At 50.2% G+C, this 13,047-nt stretch overlaps 1 protein-coding gene across 1 annotated transcript in view; it reads right to left on the reverse strand.

Annotated features, from left to right (window-relative positions):
- Positions 1 to 11,755, reverse strand: part of LOC149371790 (solute carrier organic anion transporter family member 4A1-like) — a 28,698-nt gene extending 16,943 nt beyond the window's left edge. Inside the window, exons 1-4 of the mRNA XM_089566086.1 lie at positions 10,398 to 11,755; positions 5,936 to 6,156; positions 2,918 to 3,014; positions 2,242 to 2,363 (exon numbers count right to left, since the gene is read on the reverse strand). Coding sequence (XP_089422212.1) covers positions 2,242 to 2,363; positions 2,918 to 3,014; positions 5,936 to 6,156; positions 10,398 to 11,389 — 1,432 coding nt within the window. The 5' untranslated portion in view covers positions 11,390 to 11,755. The remainder of the gene's footprint in view (positions 1 to 2,241; positions 2,364 to 2,917; positions 3,015 to 5,935; positions 6,157 to 10,397) is intronic.
- Positions 11,756 to 13,047: the final 1,292 nt, after the last annotated feature.

A 13,047-nucleotide genomic window follows, 5' to 3' on the forward strand; every position in this document is an offset into this window, starting at 1 on the left:
GTGCACATTTCTTACTGCCTGCCAGCAAGTTAAAGCAACAACTGGTCCGGTTAAAAGACCGCCTAGACCTCTGAAGGTACCCTGGCGTGGTGTACAAGATACCGTGTCAAGGCTGTGACGGCGAAACGGGAAACTTCAGATGAATGCTCAAAGAGCACCAGAATGATGTCCGGAACGGCCGCTCTACATCTAATGCTTTGGCGGAACACGAATTAATAGGACACCTTTGACTAGGACGAAGAATCCGTCACTGCCACAGAGAAAAAGTTAACATCGCGTCTTATTTTAGAATCATTCTTATACATAAAACGAAGCATGCTCTTAATATAACACGTGGAAATCTTCCAGAAATCTACAATCGGTTGTCGTTCCATGAAGCGCTATATGTGATCAAGTGACCCCATACGGGCCCCGAAACATTGTGTTTCTTTCTACTTCAGGAATTTTTGGCAAGTGTACGAGTATACGTTTACTACTTCCGCTATGTTCGCTCCTCATCAGACGATATCCCGTCAAACTCTGGACTATGTGTACAGGGCTATATGTATATGTTCATGGTGGCGTTTCTTGTCTCCCATGTGCCGGGAATCAAATGAGGCGCTTCCAGCGCCTCCTCCTTCACCTTGACGCAGAAATGCAAGCAATTGGCAGATCTGGGCTCAGCGGACACACGGGCAACGGCGCACAAACACTACCTACGTAGTACAGTATAGAGCAGTGGTAAGTGGCCGTAAGAAATTGAGAAGTGCGCGGGCCTATTGACTGCCACCATCTATCTGCTAAAGAGAAAGGAGCGGAAGGTGGAGAAGAAATTTTGAGGCCTTCTTGAGAACATGTTGTCTAATGTTATAATGAGTGGCTACTTCTTGCGATTTTCCCGCCTAAATTCTGATTGGAACCGGTTTCATTGCCTTTATATGGTATGCATGCATGAGTCATCATCTTCTAGAATGTACGAATACCTCTAATTTGATTATCATATGGAATTATACGACCCACCAGTCAACCTTAATCCACTTCCAAATTTTGGGGATCCTCATTTTTCGGCGGTACCCTATGAGCCACAGTATCGGTAGGCGGCTGCTTCAAGAACAGACACCGGTGCGGCTCCAGTTTGCTCTTTCCGAGCTCCCGTAGCACTTATGTGGAGTGCCGAGATGGGTAGGCGGCAATTGCGTTGAATTTGGCAATGGTGGACAGTTCGCTCATCAGGAGGGCACAGGGGCGCAATAAAAGGCACGGACATAGAAGTAGACAGGGACGAGCGCTCGTCCCTGTCTACTTCTATGTCCGTGCCTTTTATTGCGCCCCTGTGTCCTCCTGAAAAGTTATGAACCAACACGCCCAAATACAGGTTCTTCTGAGTTCGCTCATAATCTGGTGGGCAGGTTTGCCACCTTCAACGGTGAGCAGGTTGTGTTGACGTCACAAGGTCACGTGGCCTCTCTCGACCAATCAAGAAACTTGGTAGGAAATTTCAAATTGCGCAGTGCTCTCCGATTGGTCAGTTGGAGCCACGTGACCTCGATGACGTCATCAGGGAATTTCGCAGCGTAGAAGCAGGAAACTGAATGACGACAGCCCGAATACTATCGAATTAAATGACGGATGGCGTTGCAGCATTTGTGAGTGAAGGGCGTGAAGGGCATCAATGACCCGAGGAAAACTTCTGATCAATGTTCGTAATCCATTCATACAACTTTGCCGGGCGCATGCGCGACTCATGTAACGTTCTAGCATGTTCTGACCGCGTGGTTGAAATTCGGGAGAAAAACGAAAAGGTACAGATCACTCCGTGATCAAAAGGTTAAGAAAAAGATATAAGGACAGGGCAGTGGTCGGTTAACACTTTTATACTGTCTGGGATGTAAGACAAACCTCACCAACACTCGCCTGACAGTTCGCATGCACTGCGTTCCTCCTAAAAATTATGCACGTTACCACTTAAACCTCACGATTCACCCATGTTTTCAACCCATGTTTCCTGTATGGCTGCCCATGTTGCCCATGTTATGATGTCACTGTCATTGGGCGGATACACCCGCACTTCTCATCAAAAAAAAAAATAGGCCTAGGTTTACACTTCGCTAGGTTTACAATAGGCCACTTTACTAGGTTTGCAATAGGCCTAGGTTTACACAAACTCGTGATTCTCAGACCATGCACGCGACGGGTGAGCGCTTCGATCTCGAAGACGTTTTCTTCAATAAGAAGCAATCGCATCTTGTGATATCAACTTACACGGCAGGTGCTTAGGAAAAGCGGCCATTGGTAAGCTGACGACGGCGCCTATCACCGCAGCGACCAAGAATCCGACCCACCAGGCGCCGATCCACATTGAGCTCTGACTTGTCAGGCCAATCCTATGGAAAGCAATAAGAAGTGAAAGAGAATTCATGACCTTGTACATAGAGTTAATAAAAGTAAGTTAATATAAGAGTAATAAGAGTAAGTTAAAAGCCGGACTAAGATGGATAATTGGGTTGGCAGCTGTTCTACCGCGAAGGTAACCAGGACAAAAAAAAATAAAACGGCGACAGACGAAACAACGCGCTCCCGCTGAGTAGTGCTATACCACATTCTCTCGGTGTTCTTTGTTTCGCGTCGGTGAAAACAAAGCCTGTGACGCAGGAAAACTCTCCAGGGTGCACCGTTTGCGTGCTGATGATCCCAACAGCGTGGCTACACGACTCGCGTCGAGACATTTGCTTTGTCTGAAGCTGAAAGTCAAGCACATCTTGAACTGAACAACTAAACCGTTAAAGTAACACGCATACGGCGGTAAAGGCGGGCCTAAGTCTACCCACCCATATACTCGTACAAGACACCATTGAAGAAAGCAGTTCTCGTCATGGCGCCCGTGCACGCATATGAAGTCCACGTGCTGTGCGCGAATGCGAGGCGCGACGCCACTCACGAGCTGACGTCTTTCAAGTCGACGAACACGGAGAGAAAGTATCCGGATACGAGGAAGCCGAGGGCGGGACCCAGGACGGCCATGGCGCTGTACGTTCCTGTCGAAGTAAGGCACGTTGCACGAAAATGCGTGAAATACCAGTTTGGCGTGCTAACTAGATCTGGTTTGGTTTGGTTTATGGGGTTTAACGTCCCAAAGCGACTAAGGCTATGAGAGACGCCGTAGTGGAGGGCTCCGGAAATTTCGACCACCTGGGGTTCTTTAACGTGCACTGACATCGCACAGTACACGGGCCTCTAGAATTTCTCCTCCAAAGAAATTCCAGCCGCCGCGGCCGGGATCGAACCCGCGTCTTTCGGGTCAGCAGCCGAGCACCATAACCGCTGAGCCACCGCGGCGGGCTAACTAGATCTCTTTAACTGCAGCGGTGAATGGCCACTCCCCGCAGCAAATAACCTCTTACCGCTCACTCGGCGCTGATCACGTAGTCAGACAACTGCGTGCATACTTTTGAAGAGGAGGCCATTTATTGACCCGATTGCAACAACCAACGGGCAACACATCTACACGCAAGTTCAGCTTGGTCAAACAACCTGCAGATCTAATGCTTGGTCTTGTGGCAAATATTAAGTTAGGCTGAAAAAGCTCATCCCGAGAGTTCAACTCCATGTTCTCTCATCTACCCACGCGCTCCTGATTTGATTCGACGTTTCTGTATAAAACAGGTAAACCGTACGCTATGTCTCACTTGCCAGTACGTCGTTTGTGGTTTACTCATAAAGCCTACCAACAAATCTACATATTTTACTCCACCCTAGGAAATCCCCCCCCCCAGAAAAAAAAATGGAACACCACCATTCTAATCCGAGTGACAAAATTAGAAGGCGCCGACCAAAAGAAAAGGATGAGATGACGTTTCGGCTCCCCCACGGGAGCCTTGTTCACAATGAGCTAATCCGAGTCATTGATCAATTCGTTGTCGCCCTGCCATATGCAGCCGTTCCGGTTAGCTCAGCTGGTGGAGTGACTGCCCCGGTGAGGCGGTGGACCCGGGTTCGAACTCTGGACCAGGACGAATTTTGCATTAACTAAGAAGTTTCTCTGGTAGGGGTAGCTTTTCTTCGTAGCGGTATGGCTGCGTTCCTTAATACAAGTCTACTCAGGTTTTAATACAGAGAGCAGTCTATGTAGAAAGAAATATCATTTAGGCATTGTGGTACGGTATGGATGGTATCGTGTTCTGGGCTTAATGTCCTAAAGCGACACGCTGGCTATGAGACACCGAGCAGTAAACAGTAATCATTAGTACTGCGGTCCAGATGCCATCGCACATAGCGTGATAAACAGCTGCAAAAGAACCGGGCAGGAGCTCTAAAGAACGCTACATCGTCTCATGTTGGCTGAAGATGAACAGTGCTGGCCGAAGTAAAATTAATTCAGAAGACCGCACGCACGATCAATTTTCAGTGGCACTGCAACAGAGAATAGGCAGTAAATGGAAGGAGACGGGCCTTTGTCCCCGTGCCGCGGTGAGTGGGTTGTTCGGGCTTGGGTTTCGGATGGGTGAAGGAGGGAAGCTGGAGAGACGATGCGGGGGCGCTTGAGCTTAGGTGGTCCACTCCTCACGACACGGGGACAATGGCCCTTCTCTTTCACCTTCTTGCCTATAGGCTCTGCTGCAGTGCCACGGAAAGTTGACTGTGACCCTTGCTTACCCGCGATACACTAGCGTTGAAGCTCCTTTCAGTCAGCCTCAATCTAAACTGTGTGACCCTTGTTATCCGCAAATAGCCACTTTTCATGCAGTCTCTATGCAGCTGCCGTCTTTTCTCTCACCTGTTCAGTTCGTTTCTCCCACCGAGCCTTCCACGCACTATTACTGCACTTCCACTAAAGGCCGCGGCGGCCGTGCTTCGATGGAGGCGATATGCGAGACGTCCGTGCGATGTCAGCGCAGAACCTCAGGAGGTAGAAATTTACCCGGAGTCCTCCACGACGGAGCCTCTTTCTCTTCCTTCTTTCACTCCCTCATTCCCGCGTTTCCTGACGGCGTGGTTTAGCTGTCCACCGGGTAACGAGGCGCCTTTCATTTTCTCAAAACCAACCACAAAGGCACTGCGCATGCTTCGTGGATGTATTGGTGCTTGTCATATGGAACATGCGCACACTTTCAGCGAGCTGACGCAGTCCTCTAAAGCACAAGCCTCTCATCGATCCACAGGCAACCCTTTAGCGAAATTTATAAACTCACTATCCCCTCTCCGCTCACCCTTTCTCACATCACCCCATTTTCCTCACTTTATCCTGTACTCTCTGTCCCGAACATCGCGCTTCTGCTCTCCCTCTCCTTTCTCACTGCTTGGTGGATTCCCCCCCCCCCCCCCCCCCGGGGACTAGAGCCCGTCTAGACTTGGAAGGACTCAGAGACTCTGCTGCGCTCCGAGGACCCGGTCGTGCGGACCATCGCTACCGACCTGGCTGCCAGCGTTATGGACCGCAGGAACATGAATGCTTGAGAACATAAACTCCTCTGTTCGTTAATAATGTTTTTGATGACGATGATAAAGACAAGGAGGGTTAGGGTTCATCCCGAAATATCTTGCGTGGGTTCTCACGACAGCATCAGGTGTATTCACACCGTTTTTTTTTGCGCTTCATTTTATAGTCCCCACAGAGGCTCGATGTGCGGTGTACCATAATGCGGACCAAGACCGTAGTAGCAAGGTGATGCAGGGGCACATGAGAAACTAAGGCTATCGATTATCGAACACAAGATTGTTTGACTGTTTTGATTTTAAAGGCTATAGCTACTGTTGAAGGATGGAAACAGTTTGTGTTAGAACACTTTAACAATCATAAGCGATAATTGGTTACGAGGAAAGGAAAGGCACATCAAAGGTTCCATGATGGACGACGGGATAAAACGAGACGCCGTAACTGAGGACACCACCCGCATCCTCCAGGTTGTTTAACGTGCACTGACATCGCGCGGCGCAACAGAGGAGGTGTGCCACTGACCGAGGAAGCAGGAGGTGTAGCGGACGGGCAGGTTCTCGTCCAGGAAGGACATGCCGAGCGTGTGGAGCGGCGTGGCGCCCGCGCCCTGCAGCATGCTGCCGATGATGAGCAGGAAGTAGTAGGCGCGCATGCTGGCCCCCGCGGTGCACGTGCTCGTCGTCATGTTCATGTTCACCGACGGTGGCGTCGTGTAGCACAGGTCCAGCAATTCGGTGCCGTAGCTGCGGCGACAGATACACGTGACGCGATCCTCTATGGCGACTTGCTCAAAACAACTTTGGCAGAGAGCCCACGCCTGGGCATGTTTGTAACCGGGAGCGCGCAGACGCTGTCAGTGACGGGATCCTTTCCTTTTTGCAAATATGTTTTGAAGCGAAAAGCTTCACTACGCTAGTCAACACCGCGCTTCGCGTGAGCCGGCGTATGTCGGAGCACGAGTGACGTCACCTACAGTCAGGGACAAAAGTCTCCGGACCACGTGTTCCTCTAACGAAGCCGATAGCTCTGGTATTAGTCGGCGGCTGGAGACCACACTTGTGGAGGTAAAAGTTATTTTTGTTCTTTCATCTCCACAAGTGCGGTCTCCAGCCGCTGTCTGATAGTAGAGCTGTAAGCTTCGTTTGAGGAACACGTGGTCCGGAGACTTTTGTACCCAACTGTACGGCGCAGGCTACTGCGCATGTGCGCCGCCGCTTTTCCTCCTCGCCACCGTTTGACCTTTCGCCGCAGCCGGGCGCAGAGCGCATTTGAAAGGAGGGGTATATAAGGCACGCTTGCCCATAGAACAGGAGCACGCTGCCGCGCGCTATGCGTCCTCGTTTGACGTTCGCCGCAAGCGCGTGTTTATCGCGGATCACCGCTGCTTTTCGCTTCGAGATATCCAGGCTTAACCTTAGCTAAGCCCCAGCCAATTGGACCTGTTTATTCCTCTGACTTGCAGACCGTGATAAACATCCTCAAACTGTATACTTGGCATATAATTATATCTAATTATATTAACTGACAAAATTGAAGAAGCTACAGATAGCGGTAATTATGCTGGCACATTGTTCATTGATCTCTCAAAGTCATTTGATTATATTAATTGCAACATTCTTTTTGAAAGATTAAACACCTTTGGAGTATCTGGGCCTGCACTGACATTTGCATGCCGCTGTTTACTTAACCGGATTCAAGCAGTTTGCATAGATGGTGATAAATTTTTATGGTGCAAGAGCAGCGTTGGTCGAGGAGCGCTATGGCACAAGGTGTTTTTTCTTCTGATTAAGGCGGGGCCAAAAACCAAAGCATTAAACCCTGGATAATCCGAGAACCAGGCCCCCGGTGAGACTGGGGATCGAACACAGCACCTTCCGCACGCGAGGCTCATGATCGAACTACTAGGCCGCCGCTGTGGTACACCCCAGCAACTTTATCTGCACCCAAGATTATACTAATGTTGCCGCACCTCCAGGCTCCATCTTTGGACCACTGTTCCTAATGTACACTAATGATTTGCCATCATGACTTATCTTTTCTGAAGCTATATTATACGGCGACAGTACTGCCATACTAGCATCCGGCAAGCGCAAAACACAAACTGAATGCCGATGCTGCAAGCTTAGCAACCTGGTGCCGAGATTACACGCTGAATATCAAGGCCCCTAAATCAAGCTTTGTCGTATTCTCATCTCCATAAAAGACCATTCCTGAATCTCCATGTATCTCCCTCGAATATAACACACTTATAGCTACTGACCACGTGATGGTTCTTGGAATAGATTATATGTACTGCCATTTAAAATTACACAGACATATTAGCTACTACGCTTCATCATAGCCGTATTAGCTATCGCATTTCATCATGAATCAGAACACTTACAGAACACACTTATCCTCTACAACACATACAGAATGAAGCATGGGCGTCCGGAAGGGGGGAGAGGAAAGGAGCGGCTGCATCCCCCCCCCCCTCCCTCTAGAATTTCGGATAATATATTTTATGCACAAGCAAAAAGCTACACAGTTTGATGAGCACAATCAAGTCCCGCATATCCGTACGAAACGGCCTTCAGGATTGCGAGCCAACTTTACATGTTACAAAGTATGCCTAACCTTGCCGGTGAGGGCCGCCGCGGTGGCTCAGTGGTTATGGTGCTCGGCTGCTGACCCGAAAGACGCGGGTTCGATCCCGGCTGCGGCGGCTAGAATTTCTTTGGAGGAGAAATTCTAGAGGCCCGTGTGCTGTGCGATGTCAGTGCACGTTAAAGAATCCCAGGAGGTCGAAATCTCCGGAGCCCTTCCCTACGGCGTCTCTCATAGCCTCAGCCGCTTTGGGACGTTAAACCCCATAAACCAAACCAAACCTAACCTTGCCGGTGATGTCACGGAAGTGAAAGAAAGGCTGGCTGAGGTGGCCATTGATGAGAGCGAACGTCTGTGAGAGAAAAGTTTGATACATTCTTTTTCTGAATTAAAAGACATGTATGCAGTCGTATCGCGAGAAGTTGACCTTTGGTCAAAACTTCTGGCAACCTTCAGCACAAATTATTAACCGCTGTACTTAGTAGGGAGAGTGCAGCACCTGTAGAAGCTCGTTGCACCCCCCCCCCCCCCTCCCCCGACGAAATTTCGATTGTAAACCTGTTTGGTTTGGTTTGGTTTATGGGGTTTAACGTCCCAAAGAAGGCTATGAGAGACGCCGTAGTGGAGGGCTCCGGAAATTTCGACCACCTGGGGTTCTTTACGTGCACTGACATCGCACAGCACACGGGCCTCGAATTTCTCCTCCAAAGAAATTCAGCCGCCGCAACCGGGATCGACTCCATTGAACGTCTTAAGAGAGGCTAATAGTATAGTACTTGTTATGCGATACATTTACACGGGACTAAGATAGCACGCAGTATTTATTTTGTTCCCAGTCAAGTGAAAGCCGAAACCAAATTTTGTGCACGTTTATCCATCTAAATAGGATACTTAATTAACTGCGGTTTTTTACTATTGAAAAAGTTCTGAACGCAATATTATATGCTTTGCTTCGTTTTCTCTGTATGAGTACGAGTGTCATGCGCTTGAAACGAATCTAGACAGCTGAAGCACCCAGGAATCCGCACTGCCTTCAACACAGCTGCGGTGCGTCTGTAGCGTGGAACAGTACGTACGTACGGATCTGCACGCAGGGAAACTGACCACCCTTGTTCACGAAACGGTAATAACGTATCGAATTTTGTTTATTAAGTTTAATGATTGTTCATTAATAAAATCCAATGTGTCTGTCTTCTCTAGCAACGACACTAATTTGCCGTTGCTATATTTTGTTTTATCTGCATAGTTTAGACCGCAAATAGTGCCTTAATGGTTTGCTTACCTCCCCCCCCCCCCCCCCCCCCGCCCTCCCCTTGGAATCAAGACATACGCGTTATGACGTTTAGAGTTTTTTAATACAGTGCTTCGCCCTTACTGCATGCTCATAACAACCTAGGAATGTCATCCACGGTCCTTGTCATCCATGGTTCTTTACTCTTGGCATACTTATCTACAAGTTCACAAAAGGATCACTTCCCATTCCGATAATTAAAAGTATCAAGTTTCCGCACCAAAGCATCACTCACTTCTTATGCCTAGAATATTTCTTACTACCGAGGGCTAAAAGTAATTGTAAATTCACAGTTAGTTTTTCTGCCACGTTTTTGTGCAACTCATATTTAGTATGAAGCATTCATCTAAAACTAATGCTTTCAGACGTAATTTTTGTCTTTCTTCAATCACGCGATAACTCTTTTCATTTATAAAGGCATATGGAGCTCATTCGAAATGTTTTTTTTCTGTTCATACATATATATTACACTCATACAAATTTTGTTTCTCTTAGTTTGCGTCGTCTTGTGTTTTTGCGTATATTTAAAATCGTTTTATGTAACAGGTAACAGTATTTTTTCGCTGTTTGCATTTTAGCATCTTTATGCACTTTTCTAACAGGAGGTCCCTCTGCAGCCGTTGGCTTTGGGACCTCCTCCTCCTGTCTCGATTATAACGAACTGATTCTGATTCTTACTGACCCGCTTACATAGTCTCACTTTCGCCTTGTTCCCAGTGCACTTCTCTCAGTCATTGTAGCATTGGTCGTGCCATGCATAGATTCTTGCCCTGGTGACCTCACCAAAACCGAGCGCCGTTGCTGAGGGCCTGAGCCGCACAGGAGAGTGATTTTGCTCGCTGTTCCAGTGTGCCTCGCGATGAGGGGCAGGAGGAGCCTAGAGGCACCACGGGTACACCTGCAGTGCTCTGAAGATTCATGAGCTAGTTCAGATTTTCTCAGACAAAGGCGTCCTTGACCGAGTAACGAGCGGGTGCCCGTACTACGACGCGATGACGGCTGCTATGCAGCTTTGCTAGCAAAGACGTCGAGAACTGATTCCGCCGCCGCTCACATGCGACGCATGCGTGCAGCCGCACTCCGGCCAAAGGAAACTTGTGCACTCACGCGTAGGAGGGTGCGAGGGCGTAGGCCAGGAAGAAGGCGAACGAGCCGGCCGCAGCGAGCGCCATGCCGGAGGCGATGATCACCGGCTTATTGCGCGTGCTGCCCAGAAAGGCCACGGGCACGATGAACACGCAGTTGACCAAGTTGAACCCGCTCAGGATGAAACCAGTCTCGAGGCTGCTCAGGTTGAAGCGACGCTCGATGGTGGGCAGCACAACGCTCAGCACGCCGCTGTTGACGAAGCTCTGCGTCAACTCGATCGCGCACAGGCTCACCAGGACCCAGCCGGGCTCGCGGAAGCGCCGCAGCCACTCCGGCCGGTACCGGAAGAAGCCGCACTCCTCCGACTCGTCCCGGCGCGGGAGCAGCGGCGTGGCCGGCGGATTCCTGGGGGACGCCTGCACCAGGTCGTCGTAATCGGTGAAGCGGCCCAGGTCCAGAACCGGGTACATGGGCCTCTGGTCGTGCGGGAGGCCTTCGCCGTGAGGTGACGCCAGCTGCTGTCCGCCCTGGCGTACGCGCGCGAGCAACCTCGGAGGTAAGGCCACGAGCTCGGGCGATCCGCCGGGCCCGATCGCCATGGGATGCAGGAATGGCGAAGGCGTCGCTTGCGGATGCCTCCGGACGCAGACGCCCGCCGGTGAGCCCACGCGCCAGTCCTCGCCGCCCATCGGCATTAGCGGCGGGAGCGCGGCCAGCCGCAGCTTGGGAAAGCTGCGCGCTGGAGCGGGCGCCGCTTCGGCGACTAAAGCTGCCGGAGGGAGCTCTGGCACCGGGGCTGCTGCCGGAGGCAAGGCTGGCCCGGCTGGCGCTGACACGACAGCGGGAGCGATAGAGACGCGCTTCGGCTCTGCAACGACGACGGCTGGGCTCGTCGTCGACCTGACGGACGGACGGGACGCCGCGGGCGCAGCGGGACCAGCTGCTGTGGTGACCGGAGCTGACTGGGTTCGGCTGGGATTTCTGGCCGCTGGTGCCTGATTGGAAGCCATTTCCTGTGCCGATGTTGTTAGCAAGCGATTGCTCGTTCTTGCGTACCTGTTGGGGCCAAAAGCAGGGAGACATGTGAAGCGGAAAAGCAGTTTCCATATCTCTCCTCCTCTCTGATTCTAATAATCGCAGATTACGTCCAGAGAGTGAGAAAAAAAAACGCGAAGTAGGCATGTTTCTTAGGCAGTTGCGGCGAAAATACGGCTGTCTGTGGCACGCAGCCAGCCGGTCCCAAAGAAATGAAGCCAGCATATTAGCGTGACGCTACCAGTGTCACCGGCCTCGCCGGCGTAAAGCTCCTACCTTTGGTAACGAGGCGTTCGCAGCTAGCCTGAAGCAGGGAAATAGGAAGACTGAAACAGGGCAAACGATCTAAACATTGCTCCTCGACTCTCGGAGTCCTAGTGCCTGTCCCGCTCAAGCGTAGCGCGTGCTCGAGCGAGCCAGCCGCACGAGCACGTGTGGTTGGCTGTCCTTTTTTTCGTCGCACAAGCTACAACCGATGTTCATGCAGAAAATATCAGCTTGAAATAGGTAACGAGTAGTCAGGTCTTGGTGCCACGGGCGGGCACATTCTTGGGCACAAGTTGGACGTCACATAAGGTGTTCCAAATGTTGGCCAGCGTTGGCAGCAGTTACGCCAGCGGCAGACAGTTGCTTCAGAATGGTGCGAATACTGTGCTGCATAGAGTCGATCGTTGTATGGTGGACATGCAGGATTCCTCGTTCCGAAATTTGTGAGTAATGACCTGTCCGGAATGCTCGGTGCTACGGTTGTGGCGTTTGGCGCAGTGTTTGCTCTAACGAATCCCAGTTTCGTTGCGGGTGAGACTTTCAGAGCCAGCAGCAAATGGACCGCCGTTGGTTGAACAAATGGGGCCACTGGTCACTTTGTTGTCGTGCTTTGAGACATTTGCCGGCGAAAGGCGCGAAGCTGAAGGTTGTTGTTGAGCGGACGCCGGGAGGCACCGCAGCGTGTCACCCACCTGGAATAAATTCAGAGCTCGAGTGGCATCCAACACAGAACTGAGGTTCATGATATGCGTCTTGAGTAGTGAAACAGCCTTTGGGGTGGGTGTTACGAGCAGTTTAAAAGATTGAAAATGCCGTATGAGGAGGACAGATAAACTTAGTTTGAATGACGAGAGAACACCTCCCAGAATGGATAAACCGGTAACTGTAGCATGCATGAGCCAGCTGAAGCTGGACTTAGATCTCAGATTTGTGTTCAGGCAAACAATTGCTTCAGAATGGCGCGAATGGTGCGATTGGTTTATCCCAGAATGGATAAACCGGATCCCGAATTAAGGTAACTGTAGCATGCATGAGCCAGCTGAAGCTGGACTTAGATCTCAGATTTGTGTTCAGGCTGTTTCACTACTCAAGCCGCTTCTTATGAACCTCAGTTCTGTATTGGATGCCACTCGAGCTCTGAATTTATTCCACTCATTTTCCAAGACCAGCACATAGAGATAGTTCATGAGCATAAGGTTCTAGGTGTATACTTCTCTTCGCATCTTAAATGGGACACTCATATAAATCATATTTCTAAAAAAGCTCTCTACTGTTACTGGTGTAATCTCACGCTGTCGCACATTGCTCCCCATAAGTGCTGAACTGCAAATTTACTATGCTCTGTACCTTTCTCACGTTAACTACT

The sequence above is a fragment of the Amblyomma mixtum genome, chromosome 1 (genome assembly GCF_055824585.1).
Source record: "Amblyomma mixtum isolate Tamu chromosome 1, ASM5582458v1, whole genome shotgun sequence".
NCBI lineage: Eukaryota > Metazoa > Arthropoda > Arachnida > Ixodida > Ixodidae > Amblyomma > Amblyomma mixtum.